The sequence below is a fragment of the Hakea prostrata genome, chromosome 7 (assembly GCF_041222555.1).
Source record: "Hakea prostrata isolate BN-2017 chromosome 7, UWA_Hpros_2, whole genome shotgun sequence".
NCBI lineage: Eukaryota > Viridiplantae > Streptophyta > Magnoliopsida > Proteales > Proteaceae > Hakea > Hakea prostrata.
In genome coordinates this window covers 3,647,916-3,668,818 of record NC_142606.1, presented here as the reverse complement: position 1 = coordinate 3,668,818, position 20,903 = coordinate 3,647,916, and the positions used below count along the sequence as shown (strand labels likewise).

The 20,903-nt window shown below is 36.4% G+C and overlaps 3 protein-coding genes across 5 annotated transcripts; 2 read left to right on the top strand and 1 right to left on the bottom strand.

Moving 5' to 3' along the window:
* Positions 1-889: 889 nt before the first annotated feature.
* Positions 890-2,523, bottom strand: LOC149009048 (histone H3.3). 3 transcript variants are annotated; one of them, XM_089163650.1, is made up of 5 exons: positions 2,266-2,364; positions 1,681-1,829; positions 1,493-1,583; positions 1,190-1,395; positions 890-1,033 (listed from the first exon to the last, which is right to left on the bottom strand). In XM_089163650.1, exons 2-4 carry the CDS (start codon positions 1,827-1,829, stop codon positions 1,225-1,227), a joined length of 411 nt encoding a protein of 136 aa, XP_089019776.1. In that variant the 5' UTR covers positions 2,266-2,364; the 3' UTR covers positions 890-1,033; positions 1,190-1,224. The 3 variants fall into 3 exon arrangements, with proteins under 3 accessions (XP_089019776.1, XP_089019775.1, XP_089019774.1); XM_089163649.1 differs by lacking the exon at positions 2,266-2,364 and adding an exon at positions 2,464-2,523 and having other exon boundaries at positions 890-1,395; XM_089163648.1 differs by having other exon boundaries at positions 890-1,395; positions 2,266-2,363.
* Positions 2,524-5,427: 2,904 nt separating this feature from the next.
* On the top strand, positions 5,428-7,583 carry LOC149009047 (omega-hydroxypalmitate O-feruloyl transferase-like). The gene is made up of 3 exons (XM_089163171.1): positions 5,428-5,507; positions 5,690-6,145; positions 6,619-7,583. Exons 2-3 carry the CDS (start codon positions 5,696-5,698, stop codon positions 7,477-7,479), a joined length of 1,311 nt encoding a protein of 436 aa, XP_089019297.1. The 5' UTR covers positions 5,428-5,507; positions 5,690-5,695; the 3' UTR covers positions 7,480-7,583.
* Positions 7,584-8,541: 958 nt separating this feature from the next.
* LOC149009046 (uncharacterized) lies at positions 8,542-20,305 on the top strand. Its single transcript, XM_089161405.1, has 14 exons — positions 8,542-9,199; positions 9,665-9,741; positions 10,468-10,626; positions 12,095-12,308; positions 12,681-12,767; positions 12,896-13,035; positions 14,204-14,284; positions 15,327-15,391; positions 16,248-16,423; positions 17,984-18,114; positions 18,201-18,303; positions 18,608-18,821; positions 19,041-19,147; positions 19,404-20,305. The coding sequence occupies exons 1-14, from the start codon at positions 9,029-9,031 to the stop codon at positions 19,881-19,883; spliced, it is 2,205 nt and encodes a 734-aa protein (XP_089017531.1). The 5' UTR covers positions 8,542-9,028; the 3' UTR covers positions 19,884-20,305.
* The last annotated feature ends 598 nt before the right edge of the window (positions 20,306-20,903 follow it).

Here is a 20,903-nt window from a genome sequence, read left to right as displayed (position 1 = left end):
AAATATATACATATGCTGCGAGATTCGAGTCTAACTTTTCACTACACTTGTTCATGACAGGAAAGAACCAATTCAACCCTATAATCGAACAGAAATTTTTATTCGGTTTCGAGGATGGAAAAACATCATTTTAATCGAAAATTGAACATCCAGTGGAGTACATTAATTTCGAATTGGTTGGAGCTCGCCAAATTTTAATAGGTTCTAAGACACTTACTAAGAATCCCAGAATAATCTTTTTTAAATTTTCTGTTAACAGAAGTTCAAGATTGAATTATTTTTCCAGATGTAGCAGCCGAAAGGGAATCATTGAGGCGTCTCAAACAGCGTCATTAAAAATGCCAGTCGATGTTCAAAATTCAGTCCTAACTCCTAACATAATATTCTACGAAAGAGATGCATTATCCACCATTCTCTCCCTACGGTGTGAAACCCTGCTTCTACCATGATGGGAAGGATGTACCATCAACATCTCTTAGGTCCCCCACACCCACCGCCCTAAGACACACACAAATGCAGCTTTTGGTGTTCTACTGCGCTAAGCACGTCAAACATCCACAATGATTTCAAAACATTTCCATGAAAAGTTGGAACTTTGGTTTCTCAAAATTTCTAAGAATTCGAAAGGGGTTTACACTAGAACTTCTGAAAAATCAAGTAATATCCGAACGACTCACAGGTGCATGGAGCTTTTGCTTGGTAAGAGCCAAGAGACTAGATATGAAAAAACCAATTTATTCAGTTGGCTACAGCTTACTACTGATAACACTCTTTCTATACATAATTAATAAAAAGACTGAATGGGTCACGTTGCTACACAGAGTCACAGACAACATGATAGGTGACGAATTGAGGGACGCTTTGCCCTTGAACGATCATGCCAGTACCATTCCAAAAGATTAATCAATTTAACTCCTATGTTCCAATATCAATCAAAGGTTGTAAATCCCTACAGTCTGGTTAGCAGATGCATAACATAGACAGACCACTAAAAATTGAAGTCACATTCAGCCACAGTTACTGAATTACAAACCTACACCAAAAAAAACCAAATAAATCCATCAGGCCACAAGGGTTTCACTTCCCTCTTCACAAACAATCCCAGAATGTCAATCACATATACTGTTCAACAGAACTCAGAGGTCTCGAAGAAAACAAAGAACGAAGATACTAATACACCTAAACCTACCAAGATCAGCATGATTCTTCAGTACAGAAAACCACTTAAGCCCTCTCGCCACGAATTCTCCTGGCCAGCTGAATGTCCTTTGGCATTATCGTGACTCGCTTAGCATGAATGGCACAAAGGTTAGTATCTTCGAATAACCCGACCAAATAGGCTTCGGCAGCCTCCTGCAACGCCAGGACGGCGTGACTCTGGAAACGAAGATCAGTCTGCAACAGCAGAGAATAAAATATTAGAACCCAAGATGAGCAAAATCAAAACCCACAAATACACCGAAAAACAACTACCGGATAAATAAATGAATACCTTAAAATCTTGGGCAATTTCACGAACTAGCCTCTGGAAGGGCAATTTCCTGATCAGCAGCTCGGTACTCTTCTGGTATTTCCTGATTTCACTGTATATATCCGCACAAAAACTCGTTATATTTTTACATACCCAAAGGCCATAAATTACCAGCGAAAGTCCAAATTCAAGACTAGTAACAATCATACCGAAGTGCAACAGTTCCAGGACGGTATCTGTGAGGTTTCTTGACTCCTCCGGTGGTTGGGGCAGACTTACGAGCAGCCTTGGTGGCCAGCTGCTTCCTAGGAGCTTTTCCTCCGGTTGATTTACGGGCAGTTTGTTTCGTACGAGCCATCTGCAGTTCACAAGTTCTCAACCATCAGGTTGTAATGGAAACTCCTCCGTTTAAATGAAAATCAATTTTTATAATTCTCTGAAAATAGACCTACGCATTGACATGGCTTGAACAGGAGAAAACCGTCAAAGATTTAGCAATGCACGTTAAAGCCGGAAAATGAACGAAAACAAAAAAAGCGCAATGATAAAATCCCCCTAACTATTGATTCAAGGCAGGACAGGAACATCAATCATCGAAACCCTAGAAAGAGCGAAACAACCATCTATTTCGCAACATAACAAACAAAATTCGAGCATTACAACGATCAAAGAATCACAATAAGAAGGTAAAAATAATGAACGAACTTCAAACAATCGTACAATGAATCAATCAAATTATAAGAAGAGAGTAGGAGAAATCTTCGAAATTAAAAAGAAATGAGATCGAAGAATACCTTAAAATCTTCGGCAGGAAACTCAAAAACACGACCAACATAACAAACAAAATTCGAGCATTACAACGATCAAAGAATCACAATAAGAAGGTAAAAATAATGAACGAACTTCAAACAATCGTACAATGAATCAATCAAATTATAAGAAGAGAGTAGGAGAAATCTTCGAAATTAAAAAGAAATGAGATCGAAGAATACCTTAAAATCTTCGGCAGGAAACTCAAAAAACACGACCAAACAGAAAAGAAAATTTGAAAGCGTAACTGGTAGATCGCTATTTATAGAGCACACTATCGGCCGTTAAGCCCAAGTTGACGGTCAGGATTTGTTCTCACTGTGTCTATCCTCGTGCAATATCGAACGGCTGGATGTGAGCTAAGGTGTGTTTTCTCCACTTCTGCCAACGTATGAGATGCGCTCCCAGCTTTCGAAACGGATCGTGAAGCACTAATGCTCGCTTCCTATTGGTTGTGGAAATTTTAATTCCGTAATATCCGCAGATTTCCTTTCTAAAGAGAGAGGAAGCAGGTTTATGAATTGGTCGTTAAAGGCGATTTGTACTAGTCAAAAGAAAACGGTTTTTATTCCACTATGGTACGGTAATGGTATTGAAGGATACATAAGAAGCCCAATAAGTTGTTGAGCCCATTTCTGATCTGGCCCATTTTTGATTTTAATGATAAAGTGATCATAGCTGGACCCACGCAAATGATGTAGAAGAATGGGCCTAGCTGTTGAGCCCATTCTTCTACATCATTTGCGTGGGTCCAGCTATGATCACTTTATCATTAAAATCAAAACTCAAAACTCAAAACTTGCACCGAAGTGTTTCTAACACAGTAGTTGCAGGCTTGCAACCATGGGCAAAGCTACATTAGGGCAAGGGGTCCTTTGCCCCCTCAACCCCTAGTCTTTTAAGATTTTCCCCATAAACCCTTTCTATGTGTGAAATATTGGCACTCCCTCACCCCCGCCCCAATTATTTGAAAATTTCCATTCTCTTATAGAAAATTTGAAATTTCTCCTTTGACTCTCTTTCTGTGTGTAAAATATCAAAACTTAAACTCCCCCTAATTGGAGAAGATAATGGGTAGAAAATTCATTATCTGTGTGAAATATCGATACCTGGTCTCTCTTGATGTTAAACCTGGCTCTGTCCCTAATGCTAACCTCTTATCAGAGATAGTTTACTAAGGACATTTTCATTTGGAATCCATGTCTTTTACTGTGATGAGTAGATATCTGTGCTCTCTTTATACTTCTCCACCATGCATTAGGAGTATAATTATACAACATTTTACAGAAATTCGGCAAGGAATTTCTGCCAATTCGGTGGTAACCGAAATATTTCCCAGGACGAAAATTAAAAATACAAAAAAATTGTTGATATATAACTTTTCTTACAATATATCGTCCATACATTCTTATTTTTCCTATAAGATATAATTTTTAAAAATTAAAATGCATTTCATTACATCATATGTCATGTCAATGTAGTTTCAATTTTAATTATTAATATTTTTTGAAAACGACCTCTTTTTACCTTCTCGTGGTTCAAAATTTCATTTCAAATTTTCAATAAAAATGCATTTTGATTTGATGACTTGGTAATGGAGCCTTTAAAACCCAATTGATTCATTAATGTCTTGGTCCCCATGTCCATGTGATGTTATATATTAATATATATGAAATATAAAAGTCAATTGTCCAATAAAATCATTTTGAAATACAATCCATCATTTCCAACTGTATCCCACTTAAGACATACGTGAATACAGCCATGCATGAAAAGTTAAAAACCCATGCTTGAAAGTTGAAACATTAGAAATAATAAAACAAATGAGTAGAGGACGAACCGAATGATATTATAGGGGATAAATTATCGAAATTTTAGCAAAATTTCACCAATTCGCTAGAATTCATCGAAAGTTCACACCCTAAGTAGAGTTCACTTCTAATTTTTCTCATCAAAATTTAGAGGCAGCCCCCTCTAAATTTGTGGTGAAGACCTGAGGGGAACACAAACTCTACCATCTAGGAAGAGAATCAAACTTTTCAGTTTGAAGCTCTGTCCCTCTACACATTTCCCCCTTTCCATCCTTGAGCCTATAAGGGTGGATAATGGAGGAAAAAACAATATTATATTTGGGATTTTTTTCAAATATTCGATTGAAACTCCATTTGATTCTTTCTTCCTTTTGGTTACCTGAATGACCTTGAACATCATAGATGAATATTGGTGGTTAGAAATTAGCAAGCTAAAAGTCAAGCTTTTAGATAACATATCAAAGAGGAATCCACATCATTTTCATTGAGTAGTAGTCATTATTGGTGGAAGATACACCATTATCTCAATTTTGAAGGGAAGGCCACTAAAAAAAAGAAAATACAACATTATCTCAATTAAAGTGACCTTGCTTCAATTATGCACATAAATGTATAGGTCGGTTTTGGGGGTCCCTTGGATTGAAAACAGTCGAGATCGAAATTTTGTATCCAGTGGTCCCAAAACTTGTAGGACTAAAGCTCAGTTACAATTAAACATCCACCAAAGTTATATACAACTAGGCATAAGAAGAAATCCATAGCCTTAAAAATATGGGGTAAACTGTGGTTAAGTTTTGATTGTGAAGTATATATAGACTTGTACGCAAGAAGTATCTCACAATACCATGCGATCGATACTAGCCGATACGTATCCATATTTGACCCATCCAATACAATACATCTTGATACGTTTTTCCATTAAATTACACTAAAATACATTAGTTAGAGCAATACAATACTTGATACATGACGATACGTCTCTTAAAATTACTTGACCGATACAATACTCGATACTGATACTTTAAACCTTGATTGTATGTACCTAAATTTATTCATTATTTTTGCTTTTCCTTTTTGGTGCAAGGCGCCTCTTTCACTACAGATCCGGCCACATATAACGATCCTTTTAAAGCCACACAAATGTGTTCGCAAATCATCCAACGAGATGTGTTTGTATAAGAACCAAAAGCACGTCTTTTTCAGAACAGTTGAGTCTGGATTAATTAACATCCAACAACGCTCTAATATTAGTTGTTAGCTGCAATGAAAACTTTGCTAGGCTTACAGCTATATATAGCACTGCTTACTCTTCATGTTTGCTAGTCCACACGTACACTTCATCATCTGCAGAAAGGAGGGTGGAAGTCTTCTTCAGTTGTCTTCTTCTAGTTTTCATTTCCCAGATTACATAAGAGGTATTAGTTCATGCCCATTTTCTCTTTTTTTTTTTGGTAATTGCCCATTTTCTCATTCATTTTGTGGGTTTGATCTCTTTCATGGGTTCTGTTACCATGAGCCTCAGTGGCTAAACAAAAGTTTCACTCATAGTATCTATTGGGTTCTTGCTCATCATGTGTGTTATCCTCTTTTGTGGCAGCTAAAGATGGAAGGATTGAACGTAAATGAAGAACTAATCAAGATTAAGAAATCTGAACCTGTTTTAATCTGTCCGGCAGAGGAAACTAATGCTGGTTTGTATTTCCTTTCGAACCTCGATCAAAATGTGGCGACCATTATCCAAACAGTTTATTGCTTCAAGGTTGATGAGGAGAACAGGAAGAGTACTGAGACTGTGTATGAAGTGATCAAGGAAGCATTGGCTAAGGTTTTGGTGAAATTTTATCCACTTGCAGGGAGCTTGATGATCAGTTCTGAAGGAAAACTAATTGTCCAGTGTACAAATAGAGGTGTGCCCTTTGTTGAAGCTGTTGCAGACAGTGAGATTGAAGCTTTAGGAGATCTAACAGTTCCTGATCCTCCGACATTGGGGCAGCTCGTTTATACTGTTTCTGGAGCTGTAAACATTTTACAGATGCCATTGTTAACATCCCAGGTTTGATATATTCTGCATGCATGATATTGCAAAACTACTCATCTTTCATTCATTCCATGCCTGCTTTTGATGGGCCAAGTAGTCTATGATGTAAAATTACAAAGAAGAATACAAGTAAAATCACTCAATAAGGAATTTAACACGATTTGACAAAATTGCCTACGTCCATCCGAGAGAAAAAAATTCAGTTATTTCTTGAAAATTTCACCATTTTCACACCTGTCAAAGACCTCCTTATTGCTTGCTTTTAATTCATAGGTTATCTTAAAGAGAAAATATCTACAGAGGAACTCAAAACTGTAATCCTCATATGATTACAATTTTACCCCTGTGATAGTAATTAATCCAAAAGCTTATCCAATTACATGTAGAGCTGCACTCTAATATATCATTATATATAGACATATCCAAATCCAACATGACAGCTACAATATTTTAACTTTGGTATGTATTTTTTTGGGTTTTATTGCTAGGTAACGAGGTTTAAATGTGGAGGGTTTGTGGTTGGCATAACAATGAACCATTGCATGGTTGATGGGATATCTGCAATGGAGTTCATAAACTCATGGGCTGAGACTGCAAGAGGAGTTCCCTTTACTGTGTTTCCATTCCTAGACAGATACATATTAAGATCTAGACAACCACCCAAGATTGAGTTCAATCACAATGAGTTCAAAGAGATAGATGATGTATCCAACATGGTGGCCCTTTATCAGGAAGATAAAATGGTTTTTAAATCCTTTCTTTTTGACCTTGACAAGCTAGCTCGTCTGAAGAAAATGGCCATGGAAGATGGGAACTTAGAGAGCTGCACTAGTTTCACAGCACTCACAGCTTTAGTGTGGAGAGCCCGAAGTAAGGCACTTCAGATGAAACCACATCAACAAGCAAAGCTTCTCTTTGCTGTAGATGGAAGATCAAAGCTAAACCCACCATTGCCAAAGGGATATTTTGGAAATGGAATTGTTCTGACATGTTGTATCTGCAAAGCTGGAGAGTTGATAGAGAAGCCACTGTCTTTTGCAGTTCAACTGGTGCAAGAAGCAATCAACTTGGTGAATGATAACTACATTAGGTCTGCGATAGATTACTTTGAATTAACAAGACAAAGACCTTCCCTGATAGCTACTGTGTTGATCACTACATGGACTAGACTGGAATTTGATACTACAGATTTTGGCTGGGGCAATCCAACATGTTCAGGTTGTGTTACATTACCTGAAAAAGAAATTGTTTTGTTCCTTTCTCATGGAAGAAACAAGGGCAGCATGAATCTGTTGTTGGGTCTTCCATCAACTGCCATGAACATCTTTGAAGAATCAATTCAAGTGTAATTTTCTTTTGGTAAGGAATCTATATGCAAAATGACATGTATACAAAGTCCTATATAATTAATAGGCAATATGATGATGTAGTACATATACGGTTTATTTCTTGTAATACCTTTCTTCCTTTCAAAGTAAATGAAAGTTTATATAGTTTTACATACACCTACTAGCTATTGTGATTTTCTTAAAAAGGAAGCTTTCTAGTTTCTAGGCATTTCCCTACCTAACCTTACAATACTAATTTTTGTTCATTAACTGTTTTGATGAATTCTATGCTCTCTCTCTCTCAAGCTGTTTTCTCTTGTTCTCTCGATTTTTTTCCTCCTCATATATAATTGATATTTCAAATAAAAGTTAAAACATTATGTTGATGCATAATCATGTTTTTTTTTTTTGGTAATTGCATGATAATGGATTGAATTGAATACAAATAGATGATTAGAGGATTAATGTGCACAAGTAACGTGTTCCGGAATGAACTTACCAAGTGTCACTTAGGTCTTGCACATTCATGGAGTTAGAAATCTACACTTATGTGTAACCCAAAAAAACACGCCGTCTTTTATAAAAATTTATATTATTTGTGATCCGTTGTTGTGCTATATTCATTCTATTGTTCATATAGTTGTTTCTTGTATCATCAACTTTGATAATATTAAGAAGTTATGCAAATATGGTTTAAGTACTAGTATTGGTTAGCTAATATTCATTTGCATCATGCTGATTATGACTCATATGTAATATATTGCACTTAGGGGAATTAAGGGGACCCAACATTAGTTTGCGCACTCATATGGGAGGTGGAGGTGGAGGTGGAGGTGAAGCGGAGGAGCACCAAGGTTTGGTAATGAATGAATCAGATCGGTAGACTCAGGGACTTTACTTGTAAATTTAAGTACTTTTAAACCTTTTGAAAGTAAAATAAAATTTATAATTTACAAACATATCCCCTCACGTTCTCCAACCGTTGGATACAATTTTGCTTATGTGGCCTAATTTTGACCGTCGAGCAGCAGCAAATAAAAATCCTTTGTCCCTCACTGTAGAGCATCCGGATTCTCACTCTGGGTTGGGCTTTGCAACCTCCCAACTGATGCTCCTCCACGTTTTTCCAAATAAAATTGCTGTTTCAGAAAGAAAAAAAGAAAAAGAAAAAAGAAAAAAAGAAAGCATCCGGAAAAACGATTGCTTGATGTTGTCATCCGGAAATGATCGCTTAGTTGTTCGCCACACGCCAAAACATCTGCAACATGACCGTGCGATTTCTCTAATTTTCTTTCTTCAATCGCGATCAGTGGCAGTTCTTTTGCCTTTCTTTTTTCAATTTTGCTAGGAGCCGTACCGTAAAAAGGAATTTTGCAGACACCAAATGGAATCAAGACATTGCAAAGATTAATCGGAAGGGGAATAGCTTGTGGTGGTGACCAGTTTCTGGATCCGCGTGACGTTAAAGCTTCTGCAACTGCCTCCTCCTACCTTTTTTTTTCTTCTTGAATCGCCTCAATTTCTCTGCAATTTTTGTTCCTTCTGTAAGGGAAAGCATAGAGAAGAAAAGATGTGGGTCTTGTTCTATTTGATCTCGCTACCCTTGACATTAGGGATGGTGATACTGACATTGAGGTACTTCGCCGGGCCAGACGTTCCTCGCTATGTACTCTTCACCGTGGGATACGCTTGGTTCTGCTCCCTTTCCATCATCATCCTTGTACCTGCCGACATTTGGACGGTAAGAAATACCCTAATTGCCTCCAAACCGAACTCTCTCGCTTCATTAGTCTTTGCCCATCTAGACATTCTCATTATTTCGTCCTCCTCTCGTGTTAAATTTATCTTCAAGATCCTTTTAAAACTTAATTTTCCGGCCAGGATGGAAGATCTTGCATGTATAGTTATGGTTTCTTGGAGTATTTCATAAAGAAACCTCTTAACTTATTTCTTTTGAATCGAAGTGATGGATTTAACTGTTTCCTCTTTATCTATGCTGTATAGTTATGGTTTCTTGGAGTATTTCATAAAGAAACCTCTTAACTTATTTATCTTTTGAATCGAAGTTATGGATTTAACTGTTTCCTCTTTATCTTGCATGTATAGTTATGGTTTCTTGGAGTATTTCATAAAGAAACCTCTTAACTTATTTATCTTTTAAATCGAAGTGATGGATTTAACTGTTTCCTCTTTATCTATGCTACAGACAATAACTGAACACGATAATGGAGGCATTGCTTTCTTCTGGAGTTGGTCATATTGGAGCACCTTTATACTTACTTGGTATGCTGTCTTCTTGTTCTCATCTTTAACCAGAAATGATCTGAGTACAGCTGGGGCAGCCTACATTGTTCCAATTCCTCATTGGGTATTTTTGTTTTGGTAACAGTCCTTGATTTGTACGTCGATATTACATGCAGCTCACTTTGCTAAATTTTTATTTTGTTTAGTTGCTGAGCAGACGAGTCTAAGCATTTCTTCTAAGATAATTTGAACTTTTATGTTTTAATGCTGAAACAAAAAAGTAGAATTGGTATTTAGATTGTAAGAGATTTAGAAATTGTTTCACTCACTTGTGTATTGGCCATTCCACTAGCATAGGATGTTTCACCCTGACTGATTTGGTTTCTCAAAGACAGCCAGATTGCTCATTCTTTGGTGCTGTCCTTGCAGTTTCCTCCCCTTGAATTGTAGTTTTGAGTTCCCCTTCCCCCTGTTTATATCTCCTTCATTTGAAATTTTATTTCTCTTCTTTATTCTTTCATTCATATCTTTATCATCAAAATATTTTTTAATGGAACTAGGTTTGGGATAACAGATATTTATAAATTGGTTGTCGTCACTGGTCTTTATTTGTCATTTATTTTGTTCATCAGTTTGTTTTGCAATGTATAGCGGGTGTTTATTTAATAGAATAATGCATACTAGTTAAGAGGCATTTGTTCAGTTATGCAACTCTATGGTACAGTTGCCCACATTTTTCTTATTATGTGTTATTTTTCTAAGCAGGGCTGTGGTGCCCATTATTCAGGGTTATGAAGATGCGGGTGACTTCACCTTGAAAGAAAGATTGAAGACTAGCATACAGGCAAACCTCCTCTTCTATCTGATTGTGGGATTTATTGGCCTTTTTGGACTTATCCTACTCATTATTATGCGCAGAAATTGGTTTGCTTCTTACCCTATCTTCCATTTATTTTGGATTTTTACTTGAATTCTAGCTTGGTATCGTCTCCAGATTATAGTATCTGCATCTTAATTGTTTTTTTGTTACTGTGTAACTTGAAAAGTGAAATATCATCCATGGTGGAGAGCAGTGTATAGTGGTAGACCCCCACAAGCATGAAACCTTTAAGTATAGAGTGAAGGAAAATTGTTTATAATATGCATATGTACATGCATCTTATGCTTATGCTAATGATGTTACTAAACTGGGACCTGAGAACTGCTGCCTGCTATTGTGAAGGGAAAGTGAATAATGGCAGAGAGAATGTCCTGAACTGCAATAGATTTAGAGTTAGACTTTGTCTATCTTGGTCATCTCCTGTTTATTTATAATACCAAAACCAGTTGAACTCTGAGCTGGTATCCTACTAAGAGTTGGCGTCTAGTTAAAAACAACTAAGAATTAAATTCATGATAAACTACTAACTAAACTAAGTAAGCCCGACCTATGCGCATTAGGGACACTTCCCCTGTTGCAACTAATTACTAACACCTAATATGCTGTACACATCTTCACTCTCACTCAAACTGGAATGTGTACATCAAAGGCTCCAGCTTGCAACAAGAATAGACACTGAAAGCAGCTGGTATCTTGAACATATTTAGGGGTCATTGATGCTACTGAAAATAGGGAGAAATTTGTTCTGATAGTAATATAAACTCTAGTCAACAACACTAATAGAGATATGGAGAGCATGAAGAGAAAGAGAAGTGAAGGTGTCCTAAAAAATAGCTACTAATAAGGGAGGAAGGGAGAGAGAGCTTGTGTTTCGGAGTAGAAGGAAGAAGTTGTTCTGCCAGCCAGAGTCTCCGCGGGGCTTGATGCAAGCAAACTGTCAAAACAAATTCAGATAATCTATTATTTCATTCCATTCCATCAACCAGTGTGGTGTATAGATATTAAAAGAGAACCTGGGACTCTTGAATTAAAACAACTTGTCCCCAGGCTGGAAACCTTCCAAAGATTAAAAATTAGCTTAAAAATAATCGATATCTATTGAATAATGTCAATTCTTGTAGGCTCCATAGTTAAATAAAATTGGTGGTACATTAAGACTGATATTAATTTAGAAGTTATCCTACGTTGCAGGTGTCTAGTACTACAGTACAGCCAATTAGTATGACACAAGGCAAGGACCCCTATTTTGATATCTAACCATTTTGGACACATCTGAGCTTACTCTTCCTACATTACAAAGGCATAACCAATGGAGTTTATATCCAGTGTCCATTGTGAAAATATTGATGGTCTACCATGTATTCTCGGGTCATATTTTGTGCTTTCCTTGTTATATATATATATATATTTTGTGTGCTTTCCTTGTTATTTTACTTTCTCAACCATCAACTTAATATGGCTTTTAACCCAGTTAGGATGTTCAGTTTCATTGATTTCTTTCCATCTCAACAGGAGCGGGAATGTTGTTGGTTTAGCCATGGCTTGCTCAAATACTTTTGGACTTGTTACTGGTGCATTTCTTCTTGGGTTTAGTTTGAGTGAAATTCCAAAGAGCATTTGGAGAAATGCAGATTGGACGACTCGCCAGAAAGTTCTCTCCCATAGGGTTGCTAAAATGGCTGTGAAATTAGATAATGCTCACCAAGAATTTTCAAATGCTATCGTTGTAAGTACTTTTGGCTTGTCTTTCTATATGTTTTTGCGTGTGTGGTATGATTTATTTATTTATTTGAAATCACATTCTAGGTGTTAATGTGTATTTTATTCATGGAAAAAATGAAGTTTCAAATTTTACTCATAAATTTTGTTTCATTTGTGCTTTTCCGGGAAGTTTGTTTTCCAGCTGCTGCACTGAATTTATATTACAAAAATCACCTAAATTTACTACTATGCCAATCAGTTCATTAAGATCAAGAAGGAAGTTGTATTTGATAGAGTGGTTCAATCATGTTACAGTTGAACATCTTGCAACTGACTTTTATTATCCTTTGTTTAGTTCTGTCAACCTCACATGTTTTATGTTGTTGAGTTCTGTTAGGTTGCTCAAGCAACATCGAATCAGATGTCCAAGCGTGATCCCTTGAGACCCTGCATGGATGTGATTGATAATATGTTGCGCCAGATGGTATGCCTTGTAGACTTACTGAAATATAGTAAGCAAAAAGAAGAAGGGGTGTCAATTTCTGACTTAGTGAGTCGTGACATTTTTCTTCTCTTTTTGTACAAGTATCTGATTATAATTTTGTCTTCCAGTTTAAAGAAGATCCCTCCTTCAAACCACAAGGAGGAAGATTGGGGGAAAATGATATGGACTATGATACTGATGAGAAATCAATGGCTGTTCTTAGGCGTCAACTCAGGAGAGCTCGAGAAGAGTATTTCCGGTACAAAAGGTATTGCACAAACTAGTTGGCAAATCAATGCCTGTTTATGCCTGTAGAGGAGAATGAATTACCACTCTCGTGGTTTATTTATTGACCATCTACATGCCTTCTACACATGCAGTCTGTTCATATGAAGATTTAAGTAGTGTAGAACTGCCTTCTTAAGTTGGTGTAATATTCTAGCAAGACTGAGTTCATGAGAAAGTACTTGGATAGATGAAAGTGAAGAGAAATTACTGCTTGTGGATAAGAGAGACTCCTGGTGGTGCTTTTTGGGTAGAAATCTAGAACATCTGTGATGCAGTTAGGAATTGGGGTTTTGCATTCTAAACATAAAATATATGTTCCCTTCCCTCCCCAGAAGTTAGGATTGGGGTATGGTATGTTGGTGGCAGCATGGGGAAAAGTAGGGTCTGAAGAGTTGGAGGGCTTTTTAGGGCTTGGTTCTGACAAGTGATGGAAAATGGGAAGTATTCAAAGATAGTTCCGTTCCTTTAGTGGAACTTGCTTCTTTTTGGGATAGGAACCAAAAGGGAAGGAAGAATATCTTAAGAGAAGCAGAAGAAGAGAAGATACTAAGACATTACTGAAATGTCCAGAATATTAACTCATGTATCATTTTATCTCTGACCCCCCCCCCTTAAAAAAAAGAAAGAAGAACAAGAAGAAGAGATACTACCAAAATCTTAATCTCAGTGAGTTCTTGATTTATGCTTTTAGTCACATCTTTAAAGTGACATAAATATACTAAAAAAATGGGTAGATTACATGTTACCCCCAGTCACACATTTAAGATTATGGTAAAATTTGTTGCATGGATTTTGAGGGCCAGAACATCATAATCTCGGAAAAAGTCAAATGGGTTCCCATATTATCTCTGAGAAAGAGAGGCTTTTAAGTCTCAGCACATCAAATGGTAAGTTCAGGTTCTTGTATAGAAGTTATGCCTTATTACAGTTGACTGTTTATTATTCTTGCAGTAGGGATGCCTTTGGTACACCTGTGCTTTTATCTCATACTATCAGTACATTTCTGGTCATACCATGTAGGCTTTACCTGGAACACCAAATCTCCTAATTGAAGGAAGTCATTTGTGCAAAGTTTACTGTCTTTAAGACATTGTTACTATTCATTGATGGTATCAGTTCCATTTCTAACTAAATTTAACCTTTTGCAGTGAGTATATGACTTATGTCACAGAGGCCCTTGAACTGGAGGATACCATAAAAAATTATGAGCATCGCAGTTCAACTGGATGGTTTGCCCTTAACCTGGTCTTTGTCTGTTTACCCTCCTTTTTGTGGATGATTCTTCTTTTTATTTTAATGAATGAGAAAGTTATGAATCAACAAATGTACTACTTTGTAGTGTATTACATAGTGGGAAACCTTCATGGAGAATGAGCTTCATTGTCATATAAATGAATACCAATGAAATGATAAAAAGTTTATTTAAATCATTGTACAATTCTATGATTTAGTTGGTATAAATATTTTCAAAATTAACTCTCCAGTCAAATAAATTACAGCCAGTTGCATCTCTCTGATAGACAAAATTAAAGAAACCACTTTAGACAGTTGTGGGAAAGGTTAGGGATTGGCAAGTTGTGAGGATGCAAATACATGCATGGCCAAGCACATATACAACTATACAGCATGAATGCACACAGTCTGTGGGGTTTATATACCATATATCTTACATAAAATGTAGAGTTTTTTTTTTTTTAATAATATAATATTATATTATTATTATTATTGTGGAAGAATAATTTATATTGCATATTGTTGAAGTGTTGAAGATCAGTTTGTTTTGATTTTGCAGTAGTACAAGATTTGTTCGCTACACAAAGGATAATGGCAACCCCACCATTTTTGCTATATAACCATTTAAAACATACTTTCCAAGTTCTGATTTGGTTCTTTCGGGTTACTATGTACGCTAGACTGTCTAGATTCATTATGCACATTTGAATGTGCTAACCGTGTGATTGTATGGTTGTGCAGTCACGCGATATTGTAGTATTATCACTTATCAGGATTATAAGCAGTTAGTGTTGTCTGTTTCATTGACTCACTTTTCACTCTCTCTCTCTCTCTCAAGTCTGAAATCTCATTTATAACATTCACTACCAATACTGGGTAATCCAAGCTTGGGTAGATTATTCTGAACTGTGGCCTGTTTCCAGCATTACTAGTATTTTTATAGAATAGAGTATCAACAGTTTGAAATTCGAATGTTATGCATTGTATTCCACAATATGGGCACTTGGCTTCGTTTTTGCTGACTTTTCGATATTGCAGGAGATATGTTTCAAGCATCAGACCTTGTCGAACTGGGAAGATTGGACCCCTACTTGATACGATAGGTTGTTCAACTTCTTAATGGTTTTGTTTGTTTGGCATTGTTCTGAAATATGGCTATATGGATTATTGTTAACAATATTACAGCTGATGCTTGATATATCTGAGTCTCTTAATTCTAAACTGATGTATTGCTTTAGCTGGATGCTTAAAATGGTTACTTCATTGTCATTAAAATCTTGCCTAGATTCACATGTAATGAACTTCTATGAAAAGTCCCAATGTACACACAAATGAATTTCTATGAAACTCCCAATATAGAAGAATAGTTTCCACTTTGTATTAGTCTCCATTGTTTACTGATTAATAATAAATATCTTAGTTTGTACCTTTCTTCCACTAGACCCCTTTTTCTTGGGGTTGGACATGGCTTCCACATTAGGTTTCCTTTCTTTTCTTCTTCTTCTTCTTTTTTTTTTTTTTTTTTTTTTGGGGGGGGGGGGGGGGAGTAATTCTGCCATATGATAGGTAGTGCCAACTGCGTAAATTATGAAAGCTGCCTTGGAGTTTTTTCTGGGAAAAACTAAATCATGAAATTTCATACTGTAATTCTTTCCAGCTTTTTTCTATTACATTTTAGTAAATTGCTATTCCTTTTTCCTAAATCCTTATGCAGTTTGCTGTTGATTTAATGAGTCCTGTAAAATATTGTATATTGAAACAAATGGAGCTTTGGAAAGGAAAGATCTTCCAAACTTAAGTTGCACTCATACTGGTTTATGTCCCTTTAGCTTTGAACATTTCCTGGTTTGTTTCTCATTTTGCATCATTTGAGGTGACCTGACCCCAAAAGTATGATTCCTGAAGGAGCTAAATGATTAGATCAATTGTAATCCTTGAAATCATTTTTTATTCTTGTAGAGTTGGTTTGGAGATGTATACTGCGAAAGCAACTTGAGAAGCTTTTGGCTATAATACTTGGGTGCATGTCAGCTGCAATTCTTCTGGCAGAGGCTACCATACTGCCCAGTGGAGTTGATTTGTCTCTTTTCTCCATCCTTATAAATGCTGTTCGGGAGCAAGAGGCTCTTGTACAGGTAATTTCTGAAAATGCTTTTAGATTTAAGATTTCAGTGTATAACTTATCTTTGTAGGAATCCACTTTTAAGTTTTCCCTCGTTAACTTTTTTCTTGAATCCACCAGGAGTTTGATTATATGAGAAAATAAATATCTGCTTAGTTTTGGGATTTTAGGCTCTCTTTCGTATAGTTTTATGATGATTCGACATACAAACATAAATAAATGTGTTCGATATGATTTATGGCCCCTGTTTCTCGTTAAAATAAATTGGTTTAAACATAAATTTATAAATAGATAAAGAGCTGTTTATGATTTATTGTCATAAACTGTTTATTTCTATATGTGAGGGTACCGTTAATGAATATCTGCAGAATTACTACTTAAACATGGGTAAAATGGTAATGTATAAAGATTAGAACAAAACATTACTTTTCTGTCCGTCTAACCTCCACCTTGCTCACATCTCCACCATATAAGAACATTTTAGGGATCTCAAAACTAATCTAAACCAATAAAAGTGAACCAAAATCAAAACCAAAGCCAATATACATATTAACAAAGTAAACTAAAACCAACCCCTTCAGGCAGATTGGGCTGATTTTTAGTCTCTGGTTGTTGGTGCATCTGGGCCATTGGCCCCGTTTATGTACCAAAAGAAGAAAAAAAAAGGGGGGAGGGGGGGATGAAACCAACCCAAAACCAAAGTGTTGATATATAATACATTATTTACCTAGCCATACCAAACTCATTTCTTGTTATATAATATATTACATTTAGTAGTAACCAAACAATTATTGTTTATTATGCATAACCTATGACCATAATTGATTATTTATAAATAGGTAAAAAATATAAATTATGCCAAAGAGAGCCTTAAGTGTACTACTACTATAATTTTGTTCAAGACTTTGCATGCTAAGTTCCCTTTGTCTAAAGAAAATTGATCAGTTCTGGAGAGACATTTAGTGGTACTTGGTAGTGTACTCCTGGAAGAGGGTTGTGCTTGGCATGTTAGTCAAGTGCTCACTTGCTGAGCACTTGGTCACAGGTTCAAATTTTGGAAACAGCCTATATGGAAGATGGGGTAAGGCCATGCTCATTGAATCCTTCCCAGACCCTGCTTAATGCAGATCCCTTGTGCACTGTATACAACCTTTCTGGACTCTTGGAAGAACCAATCCATTTCCTTCTAATTTTGATGGGTGGAACTGTTGTCATATCAAATTTGGCTATTGAAACCAAGATTAAACAAGGATGTAACAATCACAATGGAGGAGCCTTGACTGAGTTGTACAAGTCATAAGCCTTTTGTGCTACCGCTTAGCAAAATCTTGAACTGTTAGGGATGCCAAGAAAGAAATAATAATAATAATAAAAAGACATGCAGGCATGTATGTACGTGATCCTTGCATGTGAGTCTTATGATTTTCTTTTCGGTGGAAATTACCGTTGCAAACCATTGTTAAATGATTGTTTGTCTCTCCCTCATCGATGTTTTCATTCATGACATTGTGGCCTGTCTCTCGATTACTTTCTTCTTTTGATCTGTGTTATGCTCGTACTTATGTTTTTGCAGATAATTGCTTTTGTACCCCTGATGTACATGTGCATATGCACATACTACTCCCTCTTCAGAATTGGAATGCTGATGTTTTATTCGCTGACGCCACGACAAACAAGTTCAGTCAGCTTGCTTATGATTTGCTCGTAAGTTCTTCTCATGGCTTATTGGATAGGGATGTATTTCATCTTGTTCTAAGGAAAATAATCCAATATTTTCCCTGCCCTGCTAGGATGGTTGCTCGTTATGCGGCTCCAATTTCTTATAATTTTCTCAATCTCATTCATCTTGAAGGGGATAAGACTCATCAGAGAACTGTCACAATCTTTGAAAAAGTGAGCCTCCAATATCCATGATCTCTTATATTGTTTCTAATGGTTGCATTTCATTTCTTAGTAATATGTTTGCTGCCTTGGCCTGCTCAACAGCTGGGGATTATTAGAATAACCTTGACAACAATAATATAATCATGGGAAAGATATGCCATATAGACATGTGCTGGATGTATGTAGACACAGTAGAGTCAAATACTATTTTCTTTTTTCTTTTCATAAGCGAGGAAAATAGGGAATCATTCATTTTTATTTTTCCAGATTACACTTTTAATTTTATGTTACAAAATTCTTTATTAATGTGCAGAGAATGGGGAATATCGATGATGCTGTTCCTTTCTTCGGGAAAGAATTTAATAGAATCTATCCACTTATTATGGTTATTTACACGCTGGTGGTTGCAAGCAATTTCTTTGACCGAATAATTGATTCTTTTGGGAGCTGGAAAAGATTCAGGTTTCAAAATGAGGCAGATGATACCGATGGATTTGACGCATCAGGCATAATTATCCTGCAGAAAGGTAATTGAATCCTGACTTTATAGGTTTGGGGGTGGATAGTATAGATGTAATACTACCTTCAATTTGGTGTATCATAGTGTTGTTTAGATTACTTTCTGGAATACAGAGCTTGAAATGCTCTGCATTGGAGCACTGGAACAAATAAACTGTTTTCTTTTCATTTATTTAATTGAGTGATGTTTTTTGTACTTGAATGTATAAGAATTTTCTGTTGTTCAGAACGATCTTGGCTTCAACAAGGACGGAAGGTTGGTGAGCATGTTGTCCCGTTGGCCAGGAATTTCAACAACATTAGTGCAGAAATCGAGTCAGGCAGCAATGACACGGTATGTGTACTTCCCTAATGCCATTACTTGGATGGTTTGTGAGAACCACAGTTTTGAGCCTATTATGTACAATAATCAGTAAGTTTTAAGAAGATGCGTCCAGAATGACTGGGTCAAGCTTATTCTTGTATTTACATCTATATGGATGGCTTTGTACCTTCAGATTTTCAATTCTAGTCGCTGATCATTATTCTACTCCTTTTTTCATCTTTAATAACTTGGTCGTTTTTTCCTCTAAACCTGGAAATGTTTCCAGGATAGAACTGCTGTTGAATTGAGAGCAACCCAGGATGGTAGAAAGGGAAGTCAGTCAAAGTTGTCAGCAGAAGATGAACGGAAATACGGCACGAGCAGAGAAGCAATTGGAAATAAGTATACGGCCATAAGAGAACAAAGGGCACAAGTGTCTTCTACGAAGTCATCAGAGACAAACATAGGCTCTGCGAGGGTTTCTTTGCTTCCTGCAGCCAACTCGCAGAACCAGAACAGAAACACAACAGGTGGTCTGTCTGCTACTGGATTAGCCTCAACATGGCAGTCAATGAAGGCAGGTTTTCAAAATGTTAAAGCCAACATTGGCTCCAAGAAATTTCTTCCTCTACGCCACGATCATGAGAAAAAATTTGTCTTCCGTGAATCCTCTTCTGAGTCCCTTGATGATATATTCCAGAGGCTAAAGCAACCAACCCTAGACCATAGGGATTACATTGTTGAGGACGATGACGACGCTAGATGATACTTGCATTTCAGGTTGCAAATCTGGCTGCTAGCCTTCTGTATAAATTGGGTGTGGGTGTCAAATTTTTTGGTTTTTGTGAATCCCACAGAATGTACAGGTTGAAGAAAAGCTATTCCTGCCTTGTGCTCTCTAAATTCTTTGGCATTGGATCTCCTAAAGCACTGAGAAGGTAATTTTGTGCTGGAACTAACTGTATCTTTCAGTGTGCCCAAGGACAAAAAATATAGGGTCATGAATACTGTTGATAATACTGAATATTGAAAATGACACACTGAAGAATTTTGTAATGTGTACTGGTGGAATCAATACATTTTCCTTAGAAATTTGTTTTTGCAATTCCCTGGAGTTGAATATTGGCATTGAATGAATGTGCAACATTAGGGCATTCTAAGGAGAAGACTCCCCTCCCCAACCCAAATAAGAGAATAATTCACTGTTTCTTTTTGTAGGAACTGGTGGGGGTGATGGTAGGTGGGAGGGGTAGGGAGTATTTTATACTTTGCTTTTGCCTCAAGGAAATTTGAACTTTTATGTCATATTATGTTCACCACAACTTGACGGAACTTTAGTAGTTTTTACATATAATTTAAATATATTAATAGGAAGAATACAATTCATGATCTCATTTAAGAAGCTTTGATCATTGCAAACTGAGCAACCTTTTTATTTTATTTTATTTGCCAACCCCGGTTTTTATAAACCGGTGGTTCGACCTGCGTAGCACACCTGGCTGTGGTGGGTACTGAGTAACCCTTTGATTGTAAAAAAAAATAATTCATCAAAAAAGAGTTTTTTTAAATAAAAAGAATATTTTCAAAGTTCTTAAAACAGTACTTCAATTAAGTCGATATTTGCTCCTCTATCCAAATGGATCTGAATCTTTTTAACATTGGATTAAGAAAATTTTAAGATGATGATCAATTGACGATTTCAAAGCATAGCCAAAATGATCCAGAAAGCGTAAAGTTAGTTCAATTCCAATTTGATGTCGGCTGCCCAAATTCCAGCACAAAAAGT

Excerpts from the sequence above, each read along its gene's own strand:
- LOC149009048 (XM_089163649.1), bottom strand. The coding sequence starts at position 1,829 with ATGGCTCGTACGAAACAAACTGCCCGTAAATCAACCGGAGGAAAAGCT. Across the intron at positions 1,584-1,680 it reads CCTGGAACTGTTGCACTTCG|TGAAATCAGGAAATACCAGA; the intron begins GTATGATTGTTA and ends GGATATATACAG. Across the intron at positions 1,396-1,492 it reads AAATTGCCCAAGATTTTAAG|ACTGATCTTCGTTTCCAGAG; the intron begins GTATTCATTTAT and ends CTGCTGTTGCAG.
- LOC149009047 (XM_089163171.1), top strand. The coding sequence starts at position 5,696 with ATGGAAGGATTGAACGTAAATGAAGAACTAATCAAGATTAAGAAATCT. Across the intron at positions 6,146-6,618 it reads TGCCATTGTTAACATCCCAG|GTAACGAGGTTTAAATGTGG; the intron begins GTTTGATATATT and ends TTTTATTGCTAG.
- LOC149009046 (XM_089161405.1), top strand. The coding sequence starts at position 9,029 with ATGTGGGTCTTGTTCTATTTGATCTCGCTACCCTTGACATTAGGGATG. Across the intron at positions 13,036-14,203 it reads GAGTATTTCCGGTACAAAAG|TGAGTATATGACTTATGTCA; the intron begins GTATTGCACAAA and ends AACCTTTTGCAG. Across the intron at positions 14,285-15,326 it reads CATCGCAGTTCAACTGGATG|GAGATATGTTTCAAGCATCA; the intron begins GTTTGCCCTTAA and ends TCGATATTGCAG.